The 13,287-nt window shown below is 42.0% G+C and overlaps 1 protein-coding gene across 6 annotated transcripts in view; it reads left to right on the forward strand.

Moving 5' to 3' along the window:
- The first annotated feature begins 7,730 nt into the window (after positions 1-7,730).
- Positions 7,731-13,287, forward strand: part of spast (spastin) — a 139,815-nt gene continuing 134,258 nt past the window's right edge. For all 6 annotated transcript variants that reach the window (XR_010970913.1, XR_010970916.1, XR_010970915.1 and 3 more), the window contains exon 1: positions 7,731-8,109. Coding sequence is in view for 2 of the 6 variants with exons in the window: in XM_068020361.1 (XP_067876462.1) it covers positions 7,788-8,109 (322 nt within the window). In the remaining 4 variants the exon portion in view is untranslated. The remainder of the gene's footprint in view (positions 8,110-13,287) is intronic.

The raw sequence follows: 13,287 nt of genomic DNA on the forward strand, positions 1-13,287 counted from the left end.
GGCGCATGGCTAATTGCGGCGGGGGGTGGGGTAATGGCCCTTAATCGGGCATTAATTGCCCAGTTAAGGGCCTCAATTGGTGGTGGGGTGGGAAGGCCGTTCACAGGCCTTCCCCCCCCCTCCCAGACTTCATTTTGGCAGAGGTGGGAAGTGGGGGGGTTCCCCCCACCCCAGCCACCATCCCACCCGATTTTATGCTCTCCTGGCACCACCCCTCCAAACCAGCCATGGGGGAGAGCATAAAATTCCCTCCTTTGGGTCTGTGCCCACATCCTGTTGTTAATTCTTCCCTTTTGAATTCCAGGGTGCATATTTGGAAACTGCTTATGTAAACATGTCACATTTTAGTTACTTTGTCCACTTGTGCTGGAACTCCAGCAGCTCAGTTTTGCATCACCCTGGTCCTCACCCTGTACTGCAGAGAAACTGCTGGAGTTCTGTGAGCAGTTCTCACACCTGGAATACTATGAGCAGTTCTGGCCACCACACCTTAGGAGGGCTATATTGGCCTTGAAGGGAGTGCAGTGTTGATTTACCAGATTGGTACTTGGACTCCAAGGGCTAAATTCTGAAGAGCAGTTACACAAACTAGGGTTGCATTCCTCAGAATTTCGAAGGTTAAGGATGAATTATCAAAGTTTTCAAGCTATCGCTGGTTGACGAGTCTAAGACTAGGGGGCATAGTCTAGATATGAGAGCCAAACCTACAAACCAAAGATTCTCCAGTCATATTGCTTCCACCGACCAATCACAATGCAACTCTTAGCCGCAGAGAAGAAACCAGCACAATATGTATTTTAATATGATTAATTGTACTGGAATTTCCCTCCAAATTTGGGCCAAATGGCCCCTTTCTGTGCTGTGCATTCTATTCAGTCCAACCCATCCAATGCTGTGTAAACCCCTGGGAGAGGTTTATAAACATTGAAACCCAGGCCAATAGGGAAAAAAAATCTGGAAAATTATAAACTAGCCCAGGAGATGGTTCTGGCCCAGATTAACATTACCAGGTAGCTATCTCATATATGAAGAGCTCTCCACTCCAGCCAGAATCAGGACAAGGTGTATTTACTTGTTGCTATATGATCTGTGCTTACAATGATTCTGAGGATTTTTTTTTACAATGATAGATGGATTTATGATATGTAGGGAGAACATCACTGATTTACAGTGACTGAGTTAGTCACATTCGATTTTTATTAAATGCCATTCTGGAATTTTTTTTAACAAATGCTTTGGGGATTCTGTTTTGATCCCTTGTAAATTTACAACCTGAGAAAAACATTAAGATGTACCAGTTGAATTGGATAGCTGATATTTAGCAGTACTGGCTATGAGGAGTGAGGCTTTGCTACACTGGGGAGATGGTCCTGAAATTTGATATTTCTGGAGATGTCCCTGTACTTTGACAGGTCTGAGGTGGTAGGGTCCTGGAGTTTGTTAGAACTGTGCTGTGGCTTGGCAGCATGCACCGGGGGGATCCTCTGGTCAGGTTGGTATCAGTGTGGATGGGGAACCTGAGGTTTTGCAGAAGAGGGGTTGGAATGTGGCTCTTGGCTCATTGGTGGATTCTTGGTGTCTTCCAGCAGTCAGGGGAGTGGGGAGGGGATGAACTTAAGAGCACCTGGGGTGGGCATCCTGGCTCTATCAGAAATGGTTTTAAACATTCTAAGAGTTCTTTGTAAACATTAACCCTGGTTAAGAATTAGTTGTTTAATCTCATGTGCCTGTTATGTTCTCATCCTTTTATTCCCTTTCCTTCACTCACTATCTAACTTATTCTTAACCTTAGAAGTTCTATGTGTTATTACGGACAGGTGGCAAACGGTGTGGGTGGTTACCACTGTTCATCTCCCAACTGACTGCAAACATGTTTTATTTAAAATGATGAGTTAGCCACTGAGTTTTTTTAGGGTCAAATAAATAGACAAATGACAGGTTTTCTTGCAATGTTAAAAACAGAAGATTAACTATTTATTGAACAATATTAATTCCTCAAAATGTTTGCAACACCACTCACACACACATGCACTCTCAAGCGAAGATAGATAGAAAGCAAAGGGTAAGAGTTCAAGGTGTAGTAGGTGTTCATGTTTATGATAAACCTGTTGAATCTTCTAAGTAGGACAGTCTATTTTAAAGGTGAAGGCCTTGGTTGTTTGTACCTTTGAAATTGTTGAGGTGTTATAGACTTCTGTTGTAGATTGGTTAAGATTTCAGACTGGAGGTGGCAGCACTTTCAGTTCTCTGTTGCACCAAGTTGAAGTATAGAATTAGCAGCAAGGCCTCTTCTTGTTTATGCTGGTTCTTTCCACAGCCCCTGGCTGTTCTGTCTTCTGTGATGTGGCTGTGATCCCTCCCTCTCTGCCCAGAGGGTTACCGTTTAAGGTCAAAATCTATCAAATTAGAGCTTCTGTTAGTTGGCGCATGGTCGTCTCCCCTGATGTGACCACACAATGGACCAGGATGTGGAATCCATGGCTATCTATTAATGTCTGGATGAGTATTATTCTGTTATGATGTGTCTACTTCACACCTTCTTTGTCTCAGAAGAAATCCATTCAATTCAGGAATGTCTCTTGATGGTTTCAAACTGGGTGTAGTCAATACCTCTTAATCTGGAATGTATCCTTTTGTCCTTTTGAGACAGTGAGGCAATTTTTCAATACACAGGCTAGGTCATCTGACCTTCGGAGGCCATCTTGCAGAATATTGTCCAGTTTTCTAAAAGGAGAATTCAATTTCAAAGAGTCCACATTGAATAAAGTTTGTATTTTAAAAGTGGGAATATATGTCTTTTCAGTGTCTTCCTCTGTCCATGGCTCTTTATGCCAGTCTGCCTCTTAATGTCTGTCTGCCTCTCCAGCTCATTTTTCCTTCTCTCGCTCTCTCTCTCTGTTTATTTGACAGGTATCAGTATTTGGAACTTTTAAATTGTCCTTCAACAAAACACAGATAAATAGAAGCTTTGTGTTCAAAATTTAATTCACTTTAAAAAAAACTTCAAATTATGATTAGGAAAGACACTGTCTTTGTCACCTTAAACTTCATGTAGAATATAAAAATGACAGTAGTTTTTTAATCCCTTGTGCCCCCTCATTCCCATATCCCTTTATCCCCCTTTCTTTCAATCACCTACCTAAGTTATTCTTAAATGTTAACATGGTCCCTGCTTCAATCATTAACTTCAGTAATGTATTCCAAAGCCTCAGAACTCTCTGAATATATAAAAAAAGTTTCTCCTGATCTTTGTCCTAAATCTCTTAGGTTTAGTCTTATGTCTATGTCCCCTCATTTTAGACTCCCTCAACTACCGGAATTTCTGCTGGCATTAATGTATTTTAGTGGCTGTAAAGCACTTTGGGATGTCCTGAGGTTGTAAAAATTACTATATAAAAGTATTTTTAAAAATAAGATCAAGATATTCAGAATCACAGTGGAGTTGTATCCATAATTTGATAATATGGTGCTGACTCTTGGACATTTACTAGGAAGCTAGATGGCAATTATACAAGACTGTTGAGAAAAGCCTTAGCTATCAGCTGGAAAGATCACTTCCCTAATGAGATACTACATGGAAACTTAGAATAACCCAGTCATGTATCATGGAAGATTGAGACTAGTTGGCCATTTATATCGTTATTTGTGGGACAATGTTGTGCACAAATTTCCTGCTGGGTATGCCCACATTACATTATTGACTACACTTCAAAAGTGTCTGTATCATAACATTATGTGCTCAAGCCCCATTCCAGAGACTTGAGCACTGTAACCTAGGCTGACATTGCTTTGCAGCACTAAGGCAGTCCTGCACTGTAGGAGGTATAGCCTTTTGGATGAGATGTTAAACTGAGGCCCCATCAGCCCTCTCGGAGGATGTAAAAGATCCTACGGCACTAATTGAAGATGAGCATTGGAGGTCTCCTGATCTTCTATCCAATATTTATCCCTCCACTTACACCTTTAATTTCAGTTTGTAGGAACTTACTGTCCACCAATTTGCTGCTGTGTTTCCTACTTTACAGCAGTGAATACACTTCAAAAATATTTTATTGGCTTTGAAGCACTTTGTTCTTCCTGAGGTTGTGTAATATGCTATAGAAATGCGTCCAGATATACGGAGATGAATCACTGGGATCTTTTCTGGAGCAGTTTGTTCTGGAGATGTCGAGAAATAGTCTGATAGGCTTTCCAGGAGAATTTTGGCATTGGAGGTTTCAGTTATCCCACTTTGGATTCACAGATTTTTCAAAGAGATTGAGCAAGAGGAGCTGACACAGTGGATTTCTCCGGATCTCCTAGAGAGGTGCAGGAAAGATGAGATGGATGTTTCTCCCTTGGCAGGTTGATCTCAAACTGCTTTTCAACACAGTCCACACCCCAACCAGAAAGTCAAAACAATCTCAGAGGTGACCTCCTGACTATCACAAATCATGACATGTCATTTCTCTGTAAACATCTCCCCCAAGTCACCATGTTTTTTGTTGCTTATTGAGCTTAAGGCATGTGACAGCCAGTAAAGGTTGTTTTCAAACAAGACCTCTCAGTGACCCTTGTAAAAAAAATCCATGGAGTCTTTTCAGTTTTCCCAAATAAACCAATGTCCATAATTCAAACACACGAATCCTCAAAAAAAATTTAAAAAAGAAGCACATTCATAACACTAACTCCAAATCTTCGCTTTGATTCCTGATACCCACATGAATAATTTAAATTCCTGATGGAGATAGTTGCAGACAAACCATCTCCATCAACAAGTTAAGAGGAGTTCCCATTGTTAAAGGTTTCCACATTTCCCATTATGACCTTGCTAAATAAACATGGGCTACCCTTTGATTTGTAACCACGACAACCATTTGCAACAGTAGCTTGGCAACAGGTGCCAACATAAAAAACAACAACTCATAGCATCACTTGACAGCTTCAGGTGCAGCACTTGTGGCAGAACCTGCTTCTCAAGGACTGGCCTTCACAGACATCAGCAAAGGTGCGCCAAGAGAAGACACCCCACGTAAATGGATTGTTTGCTGCGTGTCCATCATCTTTCGTAGATGGAAGGATGCCAACCAACCACAGCATGCAATTAAGAAATTAAATGGCATGTTGGCCTTTATTGCAATGGGATTGGAGTACAAGAATAAAGAAGTCTTGCTACACTTGTACAGGGCTTTGGTGAGATGTTACGAATAGATGAGAACCCCCTTGTAAATTGTGGTTTGTGCATTTGAATATTAATGTCAACTGCCATTTGATACATCATGGTTAAGTTTTTACTTCTATGTTCCGATTGTCAAAATGGAGGAGAGAGGTCAGATGGGTCAGCAACTTGTAAAGGGTCTAGTTTTAGGACCCATGAAACTCCTAAGTATGCCTGAACTTGAAACTGTAACAGTTTGAGGGTACAGCCTGTTTTCAATCCACTGCTGCCTTTTCTCAGATTAGCCCAGCTGCCTGAAGATGCGCATCTCTCTCTAAGCCACAGTCTGCAAAAAGCCAGAAAATTAAATAATATATAGACTGCAAACAGCGAAGAAAATTAAAGACACACTCTGCAAAAAGAGCAAGAAAATCTGCCTAGCTTCCTCTCCATCTAAGAAAAATATGACTACAGCCAAATCAAGCTACTTCCATTTACCTTTGAGAGTGCAAAGAAGAAGAAATTTGTAAGAGACGAGATATTTCCAACAGCTCCTCCCCAATTTGACATTTCCAGTCGGTGATCTCCAATTTTAGGACATTTTTGATAATCTAAACAACATTTGTTTTAACTGAAATTCATGTTAGTTTATTGTTTTATTTGTAAATGTCCTTGCCTTTTTATGCATTTAACCTTTCCCTGAATGTTTGTAAGTGTGCGTGGCAAGGTTAAACCACTGCCCGGGTTTAACAGTGTGTAAATAAACCCTAATTCTTTGATCTAACTATAACAGCCATGCTGTTAGAGAGGGAGGGAAAGAAATTCAATCACTTATCTGTTTATGGAGAGGTGGTTGGAAAAACAGGAAAATTTGTTCAGAGAAAAAAAAATTAACTACCTGTTCGTAACAGAGATCACACCTGGAATACTGTGTGCAGTTTTGGTCTCCATATTTAAGGAAGGATATACTTTCATTGGAGACAGTACAGCAAAGTTCACTAGATTGGTCCCTGGGATGAAAGGGTTGTCCTATGATAAGAGGCTGAGTAAATTGGGCCTATATTCTCTGGAGTTTAGAAGAATGAGAGGTGATCTCATTGAAATGTACAAGATTCTGAAGGGGCTGGACAGGGTAGACACTGAGAGGTTGTTTCCACTGGCTGGGAATCTAGAACACGGGGGTACAGTCTCAAGATAAGGGAATTATCATTTAGGACTGAGACAAAGAGAAATTTCTTCACTCGAAGGGTTGTGAATCTTTGGAATTCTCTATCCCAGATGTTTGTGGATGCTCTATCGTTGAATACATTTAACGCTGGGATAGACAGGTTTTTGTTCTCAGAGAATTAAGGGACATGGGGTACAGGCGGGAAAGTAGAGTTGAAGCCGAAGCTCAGCCATGATCTCATTGAATGGCAGAGCAGGCTTGACAGGCTGTATGATCTACTCCTGTTTCTTATGTTCTTATGAACAAATGGATGTTTGCAGATAACTCAGGGAGAAACATCTTTGTTGTTTTAATATATCAATGTCAAAACTGTATTTAGTTTCAATAAATATATTAATTTGCATATAATATTAATTGCCAGGCCTTTGTTAAATAAATTGTTGATTTATAATTTGAGTCCTGGACTGATAGAATCTGTATATTGAATCTGCTTATTGAACAGAAAAGCATCATAGGGTAGCATATGGTACTTTCCAGTAAGCTAGCATTGTGGTATGGGTATCTGATCAATCATGAGTTTTGAGGACCGGGCAGGAAAAGCTACACTTTGGTTCATAACGGGCGCAAGGTCCGATTCTGGGAGTGAGCAGTGATGCTGAACCCAATAGAATATCTTTTAATTACACAGCAACAACTTGTATTTATGCATTATCTTTAATGTCCCAAAAAGTGGGTATTGTTGTAATTGGAAAAAATGTTGCTATATAAATGCAAGTCTTTTTTTTACCTGTGGAGAGAAAAACGGAGTTAACATTAACTCCATCTCTCTCTCCACAGATGCTGCAAGACCTGCTGAGCATTTCCAGCACTTTCTGATTTTATTTCAGATTTCCAGCATCCGCAGTATTTTGCTTTTACTTTCTTTTACCTACCCCTCTTTAGCTATTCACACACTCTTTGCCTCATTCCTTTCTCTCATTCTGACTAATGCTATTACTTCTGCTATCTAACCATCATCTGTTCTTCACCCAAGTACTTCCCAGGCCATTCTGTCTCTTTCCCTGTGTGGTTTGTCTCTTTTCCTCTCTCTACTCCCTTTTTAAAACGTCGCTGGTCTGTACCCTCTTCCACTTCACAGGAAGGGTCTTCAACCTGAACCACTGACTGCCCCTCTGCTTGTCCACAGATACTGCCTGTCCTGCTAGCAGGAGTTACTATTTAATAATAGGAGTCAGGCAGTGGTCTCATTGGGCTATTATCCTCCAGAGCAGTGCTTCCGGATTCCGATTGGTTCATTGCCACACCTGGAACAGCGGAGCACGGAGCGTTCATTGGACGACGCGAACGCCAGCTGGAGCATGTGCCTTCTGATTGGATGAAGGCTTGGCAGCCCGGCCATCTGATTGGTGGGTGGCTGGACAATGCGGGAGTGGTGTCGGCGCTTGCGTGGTGTGTGTGTGATGGCGGAGAGAGGGCGGGTGGATGAATTCTCCGGGAGGACGAGGCAGAAAGAAGAAGGGACCGGCCCGCGCTCCGCCCGAAGGCAGCAACGACAGACTCTCGCTCCATAAGCGCAACCTCTACTACTTCGCCTACCCGCTCGTCGCCGTCTTCAGCTTCCTGCGCTTCCTGGCCTTCCATCTCTGGCTCTTCTTCGCCTACGTCTGCCAGCGCCTGGCCGAGATGGCATCGCGCAAGACAGCCCCGTCCGTGGCTACGGCCGAGCCCGAGCGGATCCGCCAGTCCCACAAGCGGGCCTTCGAATACATCTCCACCGCTCTCAGGATCGATGAGGACGATAAAGGTGAGCGAGGTTGCGCCGCACTAAAACGGTTCGGGTCCGGAGGGAGGGGAGGCTTTTGTTGGGCAATTGCAAGGGTTGTTGGGTCAGTGCCCAGCCCTCTTTGATCCAGGTGAGGAGCCAACACGACACCGTTTATTTTCAATGTAAATGCAAAATGCATTGTAACTGCCGGGCATTGTCATGTAGCAGCATTGTTCTATAGTACATACTGTAATATAATGTAGGACATTCAATTTATATAACTCACTACATTGCATGATAATGTAGTACATGCATTATTATCTTCGCTGCCTTCGGAGAATACTTGGCATCAGGTGGCAGGACTATATCTCCAACACAGAAGTCCTTGAAGCGGCCAACATCCCCAGCTTATACACACTACTGAGTCAGCGGCGCTTGAGATGGCTTGGCCATGTGAGCCGCATGGAAGATGGCAGGATCCCCAAAGACACATTGTACAGCGAGCTCGCCACTGGTATCAGACCCACCGGCCGTCCATGTCTCCGTTATAAAGACGTCTGCAAACGCGACATGAAATCGTGTGACATTTTTCGCAAGTCGTGGGAGTCAGTTGCCAGCATTCGCCAGAGCTGGCGGGCAGCCATAAAGACAGGGCTAAATTGTGGCGAGTCGAAGAGACTTAGTAGTTGGCAGGAAAAAAGACAGAGGCGCAAGGGGAGAGCCAACTGTGCAACAGCCCCAACAAACAAATTTCTCTGCAGCACCTGTGGAAGAGCCTGTCACTCCAGAATTGGCCTTTATAGCCACTCCAGGCGCTGCTTCACAAACCACTGACCACCTCCAGGCGCGTATCCATTGTCTCTCGAGATAAGGAGGCCCAAAAGAAAGAAAGAAAAAGAACATGCATTATTATATTGCTGTGTTGCATTGTAGTGCAGTCATGTTATATTTCAAAATATGGAACATACATTACAATGTTGCTGTGTTGTATTGTAATGTGTTGCATGTATTACCTTGTGGTGTTGCACGGTGATGTAGTGCATGATTACTGTGTTATGGTGTTGTATTGTGAAATAGTATAGTTCATGTATTACTGTGTCAGGACGTTGCCTTGTTGCATTGGCCCAGATTTTGCGAATCGGCAGTGAAGGGATGGTGCTCAACACTCCCCTCCAAGAAAGTGGCCTTTAAAGATCTAGTGAGCTTTGTGGTGGTGTTTTCCCCTGTCACCACATCACTTTTATTCTGGGACCAGCTGTAGTGGATCTCTAACATCCAGGAACAGTAAAGGCATCAAACAGGCTGAGAAGTCAACCAAACTGAATTCTTGCAGCAAACTAAGAACCAAAATGCACTGATTTGCTTTTTAATCATTTTGCAAAGAGTACATTTAAAATCAGGACATACAGACAGGATTAAGGTAGAAGTTTAAGGTAGATATTTAAGTTTATTTATAAAACCTTTGGAATTATTTATCATGGAATGGAGGGAATAATTCTTTAGACTTCTAGAATTCATTTTCCAGGGTCACAGAAGTTGTTCAATAGTTATGACTTTGTATGCAGTTAAAAGCACAGTTACACTTCCTTCAACAATGTTCTATGATTCTATGATTTAATGTTATTAGTTTTTACAGCAAGAATAATGTGTAAAAAGATGAAGTTGATGTCAACTTGATTTCTGTGCTGATTGCAACAACATGCTCTGGAGGAGCAGGGTATCCCTGACAGCTTCTGGATTTCTGTGTTTAATTGCATATGCAAAGATGCCTGAAATTGCTGTCATTTTTAGAGTAATGATAGTGAATCCTGACAGTTTTGCAGTCATTTAAAATGCTAATCTGGGTGTTACTATATTGCTGTATTGTGATATAATGTGGTGCATGCAGTACGTTCTGTTCACAAAAGTAGGACAAATCCAATCCAGCCAGTTACTGTCCCATTAGTCAACTCTCGATCATTAGCAAAGTAATGGAAGGTGTCATTAACAAGCTGCACTTACTCAGCAATAACCTACTCACTGATACTCAGTTCGGTTTCTCCAGGGCCACTCAGCTCCTGACCTTATTACAGCCTTTGTCCAAACATGGACAAAAGAGCTGAACTCCAGAAATGAGATGAAAATGACTGCCCTTGACGTCAAGGCAGCATTTGACCAAGTGTGGCATCAAGGAGTCCTAGCAAAATTGATATCGGTGGGAGTTGGGGAAAACTCACCACTGGTTGGAGTTATACCTAGTACAAAAGAAGATGGCTGTGGTAATAAAAGCAAAATACTGCAGATGCTGGAAATCAAACAAAAAGTGCTGGAAATACTCAGCAGGTCTGGCAGCATCTGTGGGGAGAGAAGCAAAGTTAATGTTTCAGATCTGTGACCTTTCATCATGGTTGTGGTTATTGGAGTTCAATCATCTCATCCTAAGGACATTGCTGCAGGAGTTCCTCAGGGTAGTGTCCCAGACCCGAGCATCTTCAGCTGCTTCATCAATGACCTTCCCTCCATCATAAGGTCAGAAGTGGGGTGGTTTGCTGACGATTGCCCAATGTTCACCATTCGTGACTCCTCAGATACTGAATCAGATTGTGCCTACATGCATCAACATCCTGGGGGTTGCCATTGACCAGAAACTGAACTGGACCAGCCATATAAATACTGTGGCTATAAGAGAAGGTCAGAGGCTGGGAATTCTGTGGCGAGTAACCCACATTACTGTGTTGTGTTGCATTATAATATAGAAAACTGTTCAGTGTGATGCTCTGCACCATATAACTTAAATAGTGTGTCATGATAAAACAATATAGACTGGCAGCTCTAGTGTACAGAATCTCACAATCCACCAAATTGAACTCTGGTCCTCTTCATGGCTCTGTTCCTCCAGTTTTCAGCACTTCATCGCAGGTCACAGCAGAAATTCAAGTGCCCAAACACCTGGCACATAGAAATGCCTATTCTCTCAAAGCGTACAGAGGATAATGAGCGTGAGATGCTGAAAACTGGAGGGACAGGGCCACTGAGAAGACCCAAGTTTAATTCAGTGTATTGTGCAATTCTGTACACTAGAGTTATTCTAGATTGTTTTATCACAGCATGTTATTTTAAGTTATCAGGTGAAACATGCATAGATTTTATTGAGTAGATTCCTACATTACAACAGTAACCAAACTTTGAAGTACTTTATTAATTGTAAGGTGTTTAGGATGTTCTGAGATTGTGAAAGGCCATTTCTGCTGATGTCAACTCATGCTCTGACTGCGAAACTGGACAGCGCGGGCTGCTGACTGTGTCTCAGCTTCATGCCTTTTGTGTTATCTCCCAGTCTGTTCCCAAAATGGCTGCACCTAGTAAGCTGAACAAGACCTGATAAAAGCTGATGAGGTTGAGTTGAATGTTTGTTTGTTTTTTTGTGTGGCAGTTCAGGACATCATGCAACTGGACAAGTATTGCGTTGTAATTAGTGGGCAACACTTTATCCCTCATCCAACACCAGAAACAGGCAATCTTCTCTTTTATCTCATTGCTGTTAGTGGGATCTTGCTATATGCAACTTGGCTGCTGCATTTCCTACATTACAGCATTGACTGCACTTCAGAAGTACTTCATTGACTGTAGAACAAATTAGAATGTTCTGAGTCATGTAAGGTGGTATAAAAATGGAAGCCCTTTCCTTTACCCATGACTTGTGTGGTAACTATGTACATAACTTCAGTAATTGGTAAGTTGAAGAGCAGGACAAACTAATGGTGATGGAGGAGTTGATATTCATTCACCTCTACTCTCCCATAGGAGTAATGCCAGGGTAATTGCACCACGATCTGTTTACAAATATGTTAAAACCCTTATATCCACATGCATTTCCTTTAGAGGTTTTCCATTATATGTTCCCATTCCACATTTATAATGGAAATAGCCTATGTAAATTTCTAATCTAATAGAGCCTGCACTGGCCGGGGATATACTATGATATTACAACAAGTGGGAAGATGCAGTTACATTGCAAGATATTTACATAGGTATTTTCTATAATAAATGTTGACATGGGAATTCATAACTGAAGTAAGAAAATTTTTTAAGTGGAGATGAGGAAAGCCATTGAGGTAACAGCGTGGATTCAGTTGGATGCTGCCTGCTGTTGCAGGGCTGTAGGTGCATGGAAAGACCACCACCTCCATGTCCTTCTCCAAGTCACACGCCATCCTAACTTAGAAATTTATTGTTCCTTCATTGTCACTGGGTCGAAATCCTGGAACTCCATTCCAACTGCATTGTTAGAGTACCCTCATCACAAGGACTGTGGTTCAAAAAGGCGGCTCACCAACAGTGTTTTGATGGCAATTGGGAATGGGAAATAAATGCTGGCCTTACCAGCAACGCCCACATCCTATGAACTAATTTTTAAAAAATTTATCTGAAGGCTGCACTTTGTCTTCACTCTGTGCAATTTCCGAGGGGATTGATCAGCATGTTGTCTAATTCATTGAAGCTGGTTGCCTTGGGGTTTCATACTTGGAGCGGCAGTCAGAATACAAGCTGAGCATTTAGATGTTCAGCCTCCTTAACCTGCTCCATTTTATATTGAAGTTGGTTACATCTACATTGCAAAATTGTGTGGCTGAGGGAGAGGGATATAGATTGGAAATGTAAACAAAAAAAGTTATGTCCACATATAATTAAGTGGTCTGAAGAGTACTGACCATGATCCTTTTTCTTTTCTTTCTCTCCCTCCCAATTTCCCTTTCATCACTTTCCATTCCTCCCAGTGTTGTTTACATGTTGACATTAAACTCTTGCTCTGCAATTAATTATTGGGCACGTGCTTTCTTGTGCCTACCGTACAGAGTCATGAGCCACATGCAACATTCAGTATTCCCATTAATTTGTATACATCTCAACGAGCAGATACTAAAGGACCTTGTGTCTTGTGTGATGTATCCATTAACGAGACAACAGTACTTTCCAAATATCCAGGCCACAAAATTTGAATAAGATGAACCAGCAAGCAAGAAGCAGAAACACAAACAAAATCTGAGGTGGCTGAGTCGCAAGGGCTATGGGAGCTGTAGTTTGGATACCACTGACCATTTGTTATGGACTCTTTGTTGATCTTTGTGTATTTTTACTCTCTGTTTCTGTTGTCTGTGTTGCTTTTCGCAGTTGGGTGGTGTGGCGTGCACCCATGTATTCTTTGTGAATGATGCCTCTACTCCCTTTACATCACTC

Source organism: Heterodontus francisci, chromosome 3 (genome assembly GCF_036365525.1).
Source record: "Heterodontus francisci isolate sHetFra1 chromosome 3, sHetFra1.hap1, whole genome shotgun sequence".
NCBI classification, from domain to species: domain Eukaryota; kingdom Metazoa; phylum Chordata; class Chondrichthyes; order Heterodontiformes; family Heterodontidae; genus Heterodontus; species Heterodontus francisci.